The 13613-nt window shown below is 33.8% G+C and overlaps 1 protein-coding gene across 1 annotated transcript; it reads left to right on the top strand.

Annotated features, from left to right (window-relative positions):
- The first annotated feature begins 5332 nt into the window (after positions 1 to 5332).
- On the top strand, positions 5333 to 12937 carry trdc (T-cell receptor delta constant). The gene is made up of 5 exons (XM_083541894.1): positions 5333 to 5911; positions 6146 to 6281; positions 10997 to 11254; positions 11731 to 11832; positions 11928 to 12937. Exons 2-5 carry the CDS (start codon positions 6212 to 6214, stop codon positions 12035 to 12037), a joined length of 540 nt encoding a protein of 179 aa, XP_083398020.1. The 5' UTR covers positions 5333 to 5911; positions 6146 to 6211; the 3' UTR covers positions 12038 to 12937.
- The last annotated feature ends 676 nt before the right edge of the window (positions 12938 to 13613 follow it).

Genomic DNA, 13613 nt, shown 5'->3' on the forward strand with positions numbered 1-13613 from the left:
CCATCCTTAGCATTCTCCTTATGAGGTTTTCAGCTTGTCTCCAAAACGTCCTACAGGGACGGTCCCTCTGATAAACTCATTTCTAATCCTGTCCATTGGTGTCACCCCAATTAAAATCTCAACATCTTCAGCTCTGCTACCTCCTGTCTTTTACTCACTGCTACTGTCTCTAAACCATACAACATCGCAGGTCTCACCACAGTCCTAAAAACTTTCCCTTTCATTCTTGCAGATACCCTTCTATCACAAATCACTCCTGCTATCACTCTTCTCCACCCACTCCACCCTGCCTGCACTCTTTTCTTCAACGCTCTAACACTCTCCATTATGAAGAGGTATCAAATAGTTTCGAGATCAGTTCTGCTTACAAGAAAGTACTTTATGTATCTACATTTACACACTATCACCTTCAAAATAGTCCCCTCCTAGCATTCCTGCCACTTCTGGAACTTGTCCTGGAAGTCTTCTTTTTGAAGCGTGTCAAGCATCTTCTGCAATCTTGCACTAAATCTCTGCAATGGTGTCAACCTTTAAGCTTGATCATCATCTTCGGTAAGAGAGTGAAGTCTGCAGGAGCCAAATCAGCCGAGTAGGGTGATTGTTCTGGGGCGACCTCTGGTGGAAAAAAGAAAAAAAAAACTCTTAGATATCTGAGGTAGAAACCTAAAGAGGAACCTGGCTCAAAGGGGAACTCATCCCCATTTGGGTGACACCAAGAGTGTGATAATGAACCATAAAAAAAAAAATACAAAGAATAGAGAGGAAGAAATATCATTAGCAACAGTGTGATTTGAGTGTACTTGAGTAGAATATAAAATTTTTCTTTCCACCTCTCTGAATTAGTTTTTATAATTCCCTCCACTCTTCTGGGAAGATGTTCCACTAGATTGTGGAGTGTGCTTATGGATATTTGTGTTCATCAGCCACAAGAGTATTAAGAAAGGCAGGTACTGATGTAGTTGAGGAAACCTGGGGTGCAGTCGAGATCTTCCACTCCAAAATACTTTAATCAACATGACCATGGACAAATATTGATGCTTTATGCAGATGTATGTTTATCATTAGACAAAATATTCTTGTAAATGTTCTAAGTAATTATGGTGTTTTAAATTATGTAAATCATCAGGACACCAAACTGAACTTTTGCTGTGTTTCCACACGGACGGTTTTAATTGGTGCTGATTTGAGACTTGGCGCATCAGTAAAACTAATGTTTTTTATGTTTAAGAGCTTTAAAACTTTGTAAAGTTACATAGTGCCACATATGTAAGGTACTTTACACATTCAACTTTAAAGTGGAACTTGATTCTCAACTGCATCCTGTAATTTCCAACATTCCAACCCTCTAGGTGGGGCCTAGAAAGAAAAACAAAAAAAACAAATCAACTGCTTCCTCGGTGAAAACCAGAGTGGGTTTTACCACATACACCAGTTGCTTTATCTTATTTCCTGCGCAGGCAAACTCTTTTGAACGGTTTTTGCAGCAGTGTATCTCATTGTGCCTTTACGGGGGTCACAGTTCTGCAAGTAAATGCAGAACCCCTACAAAAACACAGCTCAGCTTCTCACTTACGAATGCAATACACATACAATTGGATTGCAAAAAGGTCTCAAAATGCACCTTGAGACTCATATTCTTACAATGTATTGTGTGATACCATGGTGAAATTTAATGGTTTATGATACATATACCAGTATATGGCTTTAAAAAAAACTGTTAAGTTATAATGGGATAAAAATATTTAAAATCGTTGGTGGTCTAGTGGTTAGGTTTCGGCGCTCTCACCCGGGTTCGATTCCCGGTCAGGGAACCAACCCCAGCCATTAGGGTTGCACAAGCTAGTGCACTCTTAGTGCCGGTCCCAAGCCCGGATAAATGGGGAGGGTTGCGTTAGGAAGGGCATCCAGCATGAAAATGTGCCAAATCGAACATGCGGATCATGAATGCGGATGATCCGCTGTGGCGACCCCTAATGGGAGAAGCCAAAAGAGAGAAAGAAATATAGAAATAATAGACAAAGTCTAAATGGGGATTTAATATGGGTAAGCATTCAGATATAAAGATATGGTCAATAAATGTAAGGATTTAAGGGTTTTCACCAACAGACATAACAGAACAGGGACAAGGGTGAAGGTATAACCATCCCCAGGTTCATAAAGACTGGCCATACCAAAAGATTCAAACCATTCCTCTGTAGTGAGAATCTGAAAGACCAAAATTAGATGCCCAGGAGGATTAAGGCGGTGCTAGATAACAATTGTGCCAATGTGCTTGACTCAACCGGTGGAGAAAGAAAGGATCTGCTCATGAGTCAAAACGTCACTCAAGACTTTGGCCAAAATATGCAAACTGCTGCTCAGCAGGAGGAATCTGAATGGCCAAAATGGAATTTGCAAGGTAATACAGAGTCAAAAAAGTCCTGGAAACCAAGAATGATCTACACCAAAGTGCTGGAAAATCTAAGTGTAGAGAAAGAAAGGATCTGCTCATGAGGCAAAACATCACTCAATGATGGTGGACATAGTATTATGGCTCACTTGCTTTCTTGGAGTAACTTTTAATGGTTGCAGCACAATGAATTCAAGTGTACAGAAACATTTTGTTTAAAATAGAAGGTTATAGGCTGACCAGACTATCTAATTGCCAGACCTTTATTCAGTTGAGCAGGTAAAAGCATCACAAAAAGATAATGATATCAATGGGATGCCATTTAATATTGCAAACAAGGGACCACCAAAAGCTAAACTGGATGTAAATTGAAATTCCGATACATGGTCTCATTCATCTTTTTATGTCAGAGATGTCGTTGTCGTTGCTGTGAACAATTTCATGATCAAAATCTCTTCAGTGTATCTCCTCCACTGTTATTTGCATATAGAGGGTGTCAGAGAGTTTTTGTTCATAGTTGTGGTACTGTGGGATTGGGATCTCACCCAATACTTCATGCGACTGTTGGTTTTGTACAAAAACAAGCAAACGTCTCAGGCACCTCGAATTTCCAATATACAATGTTGATAAATTCAACATTTTTTATGTTTTTTATTAATTTTATTATTTTTTTTCAGGTATAGCTTTGAAATGATTACATTAGATTAGATTTGATTTAATTCGATTCGCTTAGAATAGATTTATCTTTATTGTCATTATGCATGTACAGAGCCAATGTTATGCAGCTAGCAACTAACCAGAAATGCATACGTGGCTTATAGATATTTGCAAGAAAATAAAGAGTAAAAAAAAAAGACCTGGAAACAAGGAACAACCTATACCAAAGTTCTCGAAAATCAAAGTGTGGAGGAGGAAAGGATCTGCTCATGAGGCAAAAACGTCAATCAAGACTATACCAAAAGATGGATATCAATAGGATATCATCTGTGATTGCAAGCAATGGACCATCAAAATCTAAGCTGGATCTAAATTTAAATTAAGATCTATGGTCTCTGGTTCTTGTTTCATCCAAAACCTTGATGCCTTCAATCTTCAAAAAAAATTAATGATGAAAATCTAAATCTCTTCAGTGTATCCTCCACTTTAGTGTATTCTCCATATAGAGGGTGTCAGTGAGTTTTTGTTCACGGTTGTGGCACTGTGGGGCTGGGATCTCACAGTGCTTCATTTGACTATTGACTGTGTACAAAAACATTGTGGGGCACCTTGTATTTCCAATATATAATGTTCATAAATTCATCTTTAACTTTTAACTTTATTAAACTATAGTATATATGATATACTATATACTGAACTAAATGCTACGCTAGAAGGTAATTTCTGGCTGGAGGGAAGATCAACAAAATGATTAAGCAATCATATTTAAATGTAGGACAAGATTTGGGAATGTAAATTGAAACATGTGGCAACCACCTTGGTTGCCATATGTTTCACAATTTTCTTCACTTTCACACAATTGAGAAACTTTCTCACAATCCTGATTCTGTTTTTTTTATTCTTGCTTCCTTTGAGTTTACCATTTGGTATGGTGTTCTAAAATCATATGAACAATCTTTCTTTCTTCCAAACATTATGAGCTAAATTATTGCCCGAGGATATTGTTCCAAAGTACAGAATTGTCAAAATTGTTATGTACAGATTTTTTAGATCTAAAAATGAATTGATTGTAGTGCAGATTGGAGCTGTAACTTTTGCTTCAAAGTTTTCTGTGTAACTGTTCCTGCTGCTTTCAGGTTGTCCTGCAACTCTATTCTTTCTTCCAAACATAATGAGCTAAATTATTGCTAGAGCACAAAACTTTCATGTGAACTTTTAGATCTAAAGTCGAGTTGATTGTGGTGCGGATCAACGCTTTATCTATTGCTGTATAGTTTTTGTGTAACTGTTTCTGCTGCTTTCAGGTTGTCTTGCAACTTCTTTCAAATGACTGCTAAACTGCTAAAGACAGTATAGTAGGTTCCAGTTTCACTAGCATATTATCGAACCACCAAAGCTCGACATTTTTAACGTCTGGTTTTCTTTTCCTTTCCATGAAAAGCATGTATTACTATGCCCAATGCTTGTACAATGGCTCTGAATTGATTTTTTTCTTATTGTATTTTCTGCAAAATACTGTATATATGCTTATTTTTCATCTATAGACAGATCTCTGGTCATATTGTTGGTTTATCCTTAATGTTTTAAAGACGTTCAATGCGAAGAATTGATTACTAATTGCTTCATTTCGCACGTTCCAGTTTTTATTTTGGATTTTTTTGCTTAAAAAATGGATGGGATCAATTCAAAGGTGCCATAAGTTGTTTACATCTAGAAGCAAATATCATGAAAGCTGAAATTCCATTTCATATTCATATGTCGATGTGAAAAATAAACGACCTGGCTTTGCTTTTACAACACTTTTGAAGAGGATAAAAGCACAAGAATATATGGTTGCCTTATGGCGGTTATTCCCATTAGTCTTGTAATGTAAATTTTTTTTTAATATATACATTGATCGGTTCTCTGTAAGTTTTGGATCTTTGGAACACCAGCATTTTGGAGCTCGAGGACTGTAGCAAATGTGTAACTTTGAATGGGCTCACAGTATCCCATGCAGTTATTATTATTATTTTTATTATTATTATTATTATTATTATTATTATTATTATTATTATTATTGTTTTTATTCTAATTACAAAAACTATCATAGAATTTTGCATAATCCAGATCTTTTCATCTTTTCATCCTCCCCTGAAATATTCATAGAGGTTGAGAGATTTTGTTTAGGGTTATGTCATTGTGGGGTTGGTCGTACCACAGCGAATCATTTCCATAATAGGTTTGTACAAAAACCTCCCACTCAAGGTTTTAAGCTTTGGGTTGTTTCATATTACATTTCATATTATATTTGAATTCATTTTTGGATTTTTGGAATCAAAATGGCCCAAATGGAATTTTATGGACCTCTGGGAAGTCAAACCTTTATCAGGAAATAGTTTGTCCGAATGCAATTTTATGGTTTAGACTAAACTGGGTGAGGGTTTTTGTACTGTGGATTATCACTGTGTACGTGGACTACCACAGTGACTCAAGAACAGTTAAGCCCTGTACAAAATACCTGTATGGAGCTTTTGGCTATCTGGAATTGCATTTATACGACCGAAGGCTGCTCGATCATCACCGCTGCATTACCCTGTGGAACTTATTATACTCTAGATAGACTTTTTTTTTTCTCAAGATATGAATTTTTAGGGAGTTTTCCTATGGATTACAAATGCACACAGGAAATGATAGATTAATTCGTACGCATTCCTAATGGATGTTCACTAAGAAGCAATCAGACCATGGTTTGTTTTTGTTTCAAAATGCTCAATGGATAAGACTTTAAACATTTTGGGCCCTTGTGCAAGGCCCTTAACTCTGAACTGCTTAAATTTCTTTGGATGACTGTGTCTAACAAATGCGGTAAATGTAAATGTACAAGTAAGTTTACATTCTTTGCAAAACGCACAATTTTAAGGAAGGACAATAACCACAAGCGTTTTTTTTTTTCTCTTTTTCGAGGTAATCTTTCAAAATGATCTCGAACAGTCTATATTTCAAAGTTTACAACTACAGTGTATATGCATTTTCAATTAAAAGTTAAAAAGAAATCATTAAAAATGTTTATTCATTGATAGTATTTCAGAGGAAAACTTTCTTTTATTATAACACAAGTTTTTAGGTTCACACACCCAAAAAAACTCCTTGTCTTGACACACTTTTGGGGCAGAAGGTATTTGTATGGGCTTGAATCACAGTGACACTGATGCTCTAACTTTTGGAAAACCGATAACTCTCACCGTTGAACCACGTAAGTACTTTTTCCACCTTACTTTTCCACTTCTTGTTGAAATACGTGTGAAATTGAATTTGTTTGTTAGAAAAAAAAGTAATTGAAAATTTGCTCGGATGCCATAATTCTATGTAAAGAAAGAGAGAATGTGAGTAAAAGCGTAAGTGCAGCTGTTGCAGTTTGTTGTAACTGAAGAAAAAGCGAGTTCCAAGAATTCTGTTATGTCACATAAAATAGTTCAAGATACTCTGAAAGAGTTGGCTTTTGCATGCTGATTGCTATAGAAATGACTCAAAGTATTAAAACTTGATTATTTCATAGAGAAAGGGCAATGCAAGTGCAGAGAGATATAGTCTTGTAGTGTTGGTATAGTCGATGAAATGAAGCATGTATGATGTATGGTGTGGTTTCAACTGACTAAATATCGCATGAACTAGAAAATCAACCTAAAGATTGTAACTAAATTTGGTATTGAAACTTTGTATGTATGTAGTTAGAAACGCTTTTTGCACACTAAAGTTTTAACCTAGGGAAAAAACAAAAAGAAAAAGAAGCGGTAAAAGGATTCTAGTAAAAAAGAAAAAAGTAAAAAATGTTGGCAAGATCAGGTTAAAAAGACAATAGCTGAAAAGTCAATTTAATTCTTTTTGTAAAGTACCTGCAAAAAGAAAAAAAGGCAAATATATGATATAAAATTTTTATTAAAAAATATGATTTTTTAGTATACATTTTGTATGTTTTTTTTTATATGTACACAATTTATTTTCCTTATTTGTGGACTATATATTTTCTAGAAAATAATATTCATTTATGTTATTAATGTAGCTTTATCATTTACAAACAATTCACTTAAAAAAGTATATAAAAATAATAAAAATTAATAAAAACAAAATAAGCAGAATGTTTCTTTACCAGGCATCACAAAAAAAAAAAAAATGATGCAGTTTTTGGATGCAGTTTTTGGATTGATAAAACAATTTCGATATTTAGAAAATCATTTCCAATACATAAATACTGCTTTTAGCAGACTTTGCTAAAAAATTTTTTTTATAAATTAACACTAATACTAACTCAGAAGTCACCTGGTACCTAAAATGTAATATAATAAAAATATAATTATTCTAGTAAAAATTTATTATTTCTTCTTGAGTCAGTATACAGAAACTAAACATGCAAACTGGATGAAACTTCATATTACAACATTTAGTAGATTGTTACAGTAGAGTAGAATAGTGAAGTTTAGTATATAATGTAGAAGCAGTAATGTAGGTTAGTATATAATGTAGAAAATGTAGACTTGAAATCAATACAGCAGGTCACATGTCTTATATTTTAGACTTGTGTATAAATATACTGTATATATTTTATACTATAAGAAGTGGATGAGGCTGTATTCAGATTCAAAATGGTCCCTATAGATTGGCTTAGATTCAATTTTAATGTCACTGTGCAGAGTAGAGAGAATCTCCAGTGCAGTCTTCAAGTGCATTTCTATACATAAAATATTATGGTCTTTTAAAAGTGCATGTATGAGGGAATTATTAGAAACCAGCTCAATGCAAATCCAAATTGTGCACACATAGAAGTGCAGAGATAATTCCATCTTTAACATCTAAATTCATTTCTAAAATTCAGACCTCCAATATGTTCACCTACATTTATCCATAAAATGCTTGACTTCAGTCAACTGGAATACCAAGTATTAATTTTATATTACATAAAAATAATTTATACTCTACAAGAATCGACATAAAATTGACGTTATATCAAAGAAACCCATAGTATTAAAGGTCTTATGCTGAAATATTCCAGTTTACATATCAACTCGATGAAATTTAGCTTTTGATGAGCCTCAAAATAGACTTTTATAGACATTTTACGGGAAACAAAATCCCAGAAATTGCTATATATACTGAATGCACTGAATACACTATATATACTGAATGCAAGGCAGAAAGTACAATGTACACAAATATCCGCATTTAGATTATTAATAGGGGAAATTTCAATATTGAAGAAGACATAAAAATGGCACTTTAACTTAAGTTTTTTATTTTATGTAGCTTTGTGAATCTTTCTGGTGTTTTTTTTTTAAGTAATTTAGTTCCATTTCAAATGATGTTTTGTTCGATCTTGGAAATGAGACTCCTTAACTATTCTCTTTTTTTTTTTTTTTTAACAATAAATTTTTATCCCATTGGCCCTAATTAGGGTCCCACACACAAAAATCTTCAATCTCCACCCGACGTATGCATTAATTCGCATTCGGATGGAAATTTGGCGCAACATTTAGACAACTTATATCGATATCACTATTAACTATCATTGTCGGCAAAAGTAATACTGTTGGTAGAAAAAGTGCGGGAAATAACATTCACGATCATATACTTCCTTGTAAAAAGGGTTAAATAGGATGACAACATGTAATTTATATAAAATTAGGCCAATGTTTGGCCAATGATCGAGCATAGAGAGGTATTAGCATGTCAAATCGATTCAATTAGCTTGTCTGCAGATTAGATTTTGATTTTCATCTTTCAAATTTGTGTTTATCTCCAGAGAATTGAAATATTCCGCTGATATGAGACATATTCTGTTATTTCGGTGTATGCCATATCCACGTTAGAGGGAATTCAAACAATGTTATGTAGTTTGAGAACTTTTCAATATTACAAATCACACGTTTAGATTTACTTAGGTAACCTAGGTATGAGGTATTTCATATTTCCTTCCCCAAAAAAGTGTGATTGTGATATTTTACATAAATGTTTCACATGAATCCAGATGTTGATTTCGATAACTAATGGGGAAACAAGTGGAGCCATTAGACTAGTCCTTTTTATATTACGAGAAACAGCAATATTATTGATCCTAAAGAATGTTTGAGAGTCAAAAAACTTGTCATATATCATATGCATTCAGTTTCCTATAGCATACTGTAAGTTGTGTATGTTAGAAAATGTGTTATAAATACATATAGTTTCATCTGCCATCAAATTGTTTTTATACGATAAAATTAATAAACGAAAATCAAAAGTGGTAAGAGTTGGTTTCAATAATTTGACTTATATAGTGTATGTAGGTAGTTAGAAAAACTGTATGTTAAAAGGTTTACCTGGAAAGACAAAGTAAAAAAAAGAAAAAAGAAAAAGAATGAAGAAATGTAAAAATAAGAAGGAAAAAAGTAAATTAGCTGGTGGAAATCTTGACAAGATCAAATGTATATAGATAAAATGTGAAATAGTTTTCATTAATTTACGTCATAAAACTATAATAATTACCAACATACCCATTTCATCTTGTACGCAATTCATTTTCCCTGTTTGTAGACTTAAAAAAATAAAGAAATATATACAGTATATATATTTTTCAATTTAAATTGTGTAACTTCTAATTTGTCAATGCAGTTCACAAAAAAAATGATTAAAATAAAATAAAAAATACCAGGTTATGCTGAATAAGTAAAAAAAGTGCTAAAGTTATACTAATATTTTAAAAAGTTAAGATATTGAGAAAAAAAAAAAGGTTCTAATGAAAAAAACAGTGAGAAATTCTGGTAAGGAAGTTGTATTGACGAAAATTCATCTAAAATATTTTAAACGACAATAAAGTTTATTACTGTATATATGTTCATACTAGCAATGGTCATTTGTACATAATTCCACCACTCGCACCCATGAAAAAACCCCACGTTTTTTTTTATGGAGATTCCTTTTAAGTTTTAACTGCCAATTTTTTTGCCTTCTATTGGTGGCGTGACGGATATCATTACAGACCGATAGAGTTCCTTTGGCAACATGGAGAGTAGTTCGATTCGGTTTGACTTGTATAGTGCTTTCATTTGTCCCAAAACAGCTTTTAAAATGCATAAATTAGTCCCTATAAGTTTATCTCTATTGAGTGAAAATTTGGTGACGATATGAGGAAGAAACTTCGCTCAAAACACATGAGGAAATGAGAATCCGTCCTCATCTGACACCAAATGTCCATTCTATCATTGTTAAGGTTACAAAATACTCACCGATGGACACGAGTGAAAAAAACTGTCAGCTGTAACCCATTTTGTCAGACTATATATTAATTATAGTAACTCCATCGTCATGGTTCTTGAGATCTCACTACAAATACAATATATTTCCAAAAGTATTGGGTCCCTGGTCATAAGTAGGTATGTGCTCTTTGAGCATTGCAATCCCAATTTAGTCCCAATTTGCTCTTATGATTCTCTCCACTCTTCTGGGAAGATGTTCCACTAGGTTTTGGAGTGTGTTTATGGATATTTGTGTTCATTAGCCACAATGGTATGAACTAAAGGTGTTCAGTAGGGATGGAGCTCTATAGCAGGCCACTCAAGATCTTCCTCTCCAAACCAGATCTTCAAGGAGCTTACTTTGTGCACACTGTGCCATGCTGGAACAGGTTTGGGTTTCCAAGTTCTAAAGACGTCCTGTACAATTGTATGCCTCCAGTTTTGGGGTAACAGTTTGGAAAAGAACCACATAGAGCAGGAAAGGTCAGGTGACCCAATACTTTTGGAAATATAATGTATCTACAAGGGACCATTAGGACATCAGTAAGCATCCAGGTTTACAAATCGAGTTCTCATGAATCAGATTAGTTGATCCCAGGACTTTGTACATTGTCAGATTTTTACCATTGATGCAACTTTATATTGTGTCCTGTAAATAATCTTCATAATAACCTTCTTATCTATTTTTATTTCCCTTTTCTAGAGATCGTGGCTCAGTCTCTGCCTGTGCTGTCAATATTAACAGCTCTTGGTGGCAAAGATTTGTGCCTGGCTGCTGGCTTCTCTCCGAAAGAAGGGACGGTATCCCTCATTAAAAAAGGCGAAAATACTGGAGTTGAACACAAGGTTGACAATGCTGTGCTGTCCAAAAGCGGGACGTATTACTTCGCTGCATTTTCGGACGAAATTGACACGTGCAAAATGAAAACTGTAACCGTTGAAAAACCTCCTGAACAAGAAAGTAAGTTGTGGCTATATATGTGTATGCACCCCCACATTAAGCAACATCAATAAGATTAACTATATGAACAAAAAAATTGTGTGGAAACAATATTCGTATATGCCTTTTCTGTAAAAATAACCTCCAATCCTCCCAAAAGACAATTCTCTAAATTTTGGACTGTGGAAGTTCGTTAGTAAAGTCAGATACCGATGTAGGTAAAGTGAGAAGGCGCAGTTGGGGTTGCAGTTCAGCGTTCCCAATCATCCCAATTGCATTCGATTGGGTTGAAGTCAAATCAAATATCCTCCATTGTAAGTCATGTAAAGCATCATTTTAAAGATGCACAGGGGCATTGAGATGCCGGGTCTCCTAGTTCATGTGCAATTGTCTATTAAGTTTTTGGGGAGAAATCCACACATGCTTGGAAAAGCTTATACTTATATCTCTATGTTGTATATAAATTCATATATGTACATGGATTTTTTTTTTCTCAGCAAAAGAAACTGGTACAAACATAAAATGTAATGATGAGTCCGGCAAATCGAACGAAACTCTAGTGGCTAATCAAACCAGAACAAATGAAATCGAACTTCACGGTAAGAGCATAACTATGTACAGGATATAATGGCTGTAAAGGCCATGTGTACATGATTCGCTTTATTTATACCTGCTTTTTTTCTTTTATATTCAGGCGATCCAAAGTCGAACACCCTGCAATTGGTCGTGACCGGACTCAGACTTCTGTTGGCGAAAGCAGTTGGGCTGAATATAATGATGACAGTTAAAGCATTGCTTGTCTAACATTAGTCCTAAACTTTCCCCTTATTGCCTGTGATTTTTAGCTGGACAGAAAGGAAAGCTGCAAGTAGGTTGGTAGTTTTCGTAGTTCTGTATTTCCAATTTTCTTCCTTATATTTTTAATTGAAACATTTTTTTTTTTAAACAGCGGGTTTTTTGTTTGGCTTCTTTTTAGGTTTAGAAAAAAAAATGTGTAGTGATATTCTTTTACGTTTAATACATATTGCGATATTCTCGACTGTTCCGTTCGCTATATTTATCTTCAGCGCAGTACATTTCTAGGGGTCTATCATGCATATAAAAGTGTTTTTGCAGACAGCTTGTGCTTCTGCAAGTTGCCGCGCTAACCACAGGTTTAACAGCACCTAACTCTGCGAGGCACAGTGGAAACTTCGCTCTCAGATAACAATCGACCACACATTTTAGTTTTCAGGAAACGCTGTGTATTTCGTCACCGTTCGCAGCGGTCTGCAACAGAGAAGCAAGTGAGAGCAGGTTCACAATGCATGCAGTACTATGGCTTGTTTTATATGATATTCTTAAAAAGGGCAGTTTATGTTTATATCTGTTTTTTTTTGTTTTTGGGGGATATAAGTATTATAAGTATGTAGTATAAGTATGTATTAGTTGCTTAAGAATAAAATCTGCTTTTCGGCATAAAATCATGTCGTTTGGTTTATTTGGCTCCCCCTTCTGGCTGTGATTATATTACCTTGTCTCCCCCGAAAACAAAAAAAATATGATATACTTTTTTTTAGATACTTTTTTGAATTTTATATGATATACTTTAAAATGGCAGTTGTTTTTTTTAGTTTATATCTGCTTTTTTGTTGATTCCTTTTTTTGTGTGGATATGAGTATGTATGAGTTGCATAAGAATAAAATCTGCTCTTCGGCACAAAATCATGTCGTTTGGTTTATTTGGCTCCCCCTTCTGTCTGTGTTTGGAATTCGGAGCTTATGGTAACTTGTTTCCTCGAAAACAAAAAATATATATATATTTTTTATACTTTTTTTATTTTATATGATATACTTTGACAAGGCAGTCGTTTTTATGTTTATATCTGTTTTATTAATTAATTAATAATTTTTTTGTGGATTTGAGTAGGTTTGAGTTGAGAATAAAATCTGCTTTTTGGCACAAAATCATTTCGTTCGGTTAATTTGGCTCCCCCTTCTGGCTGTGTTTAGAATTCGGAGATGATACCTTCAAAAAGCAAAAAAAAATAAAAAATAAAAAATATATATACTTTTTTTTTAGACTTTTTAATTTTTTTCTTTTATGCGATATATTTAAAAAAGGCAGTCGTTGTTATGTTTATATCTTTTTATTTTTTATTTTTCATTTTATTTTTTATTTATTTATTTATTTATTTATTTATTTATTTATTTATTTATTTATTTATTATACATATGAGTATGTATGAGTTGCTTAAGAATAAAATCTGCCTGTGTTTATAATTCGGAGATGATATTACCTTGTTTCCCTGAAAATAAGCCCTGGTATTACCATAGGTCTGTTGCAACACGATGATGTATTGAATTATAAAATATTAATATGAATATAATACAATAATAA

Source organism: Silurus aristotelis (assembly GCF_946808225.1).
Source record: "Silurus aristotelis genome assembly, chromosome: 5".
NCBI classification, from domain to species: domain Eukaryota; kingdom Metazoa; phylum Chordata; class Actinopteri; order Siluriformes; family Siluridae; genus Silurus; species Silurus aristotelis.

Bases quoted from the DNA above. Each gene is read 5' to 3' on its own strand.
- trdc (XM_083541894.1), top strand. From the start codon at position 6,212: ATGGGCTTGAATCACAGTGACACTGATGCTCTAACTTTTGGAAAACCG. The intron at 6,282-10,996 runs GTAAGTACTTTT...TCCCTTTTCTAG, and splicing joins AACTCTCACCGTTGAACCAC to AGATCGTGGCTCAGTCTCTG. The intron at 11,833-11,927 runs GTAAGAGCATAA...TTTTATATTCAG, and splicing joins AAATGAAATCGAACTTCACG to GCGATCCAAAGTCGAACACC.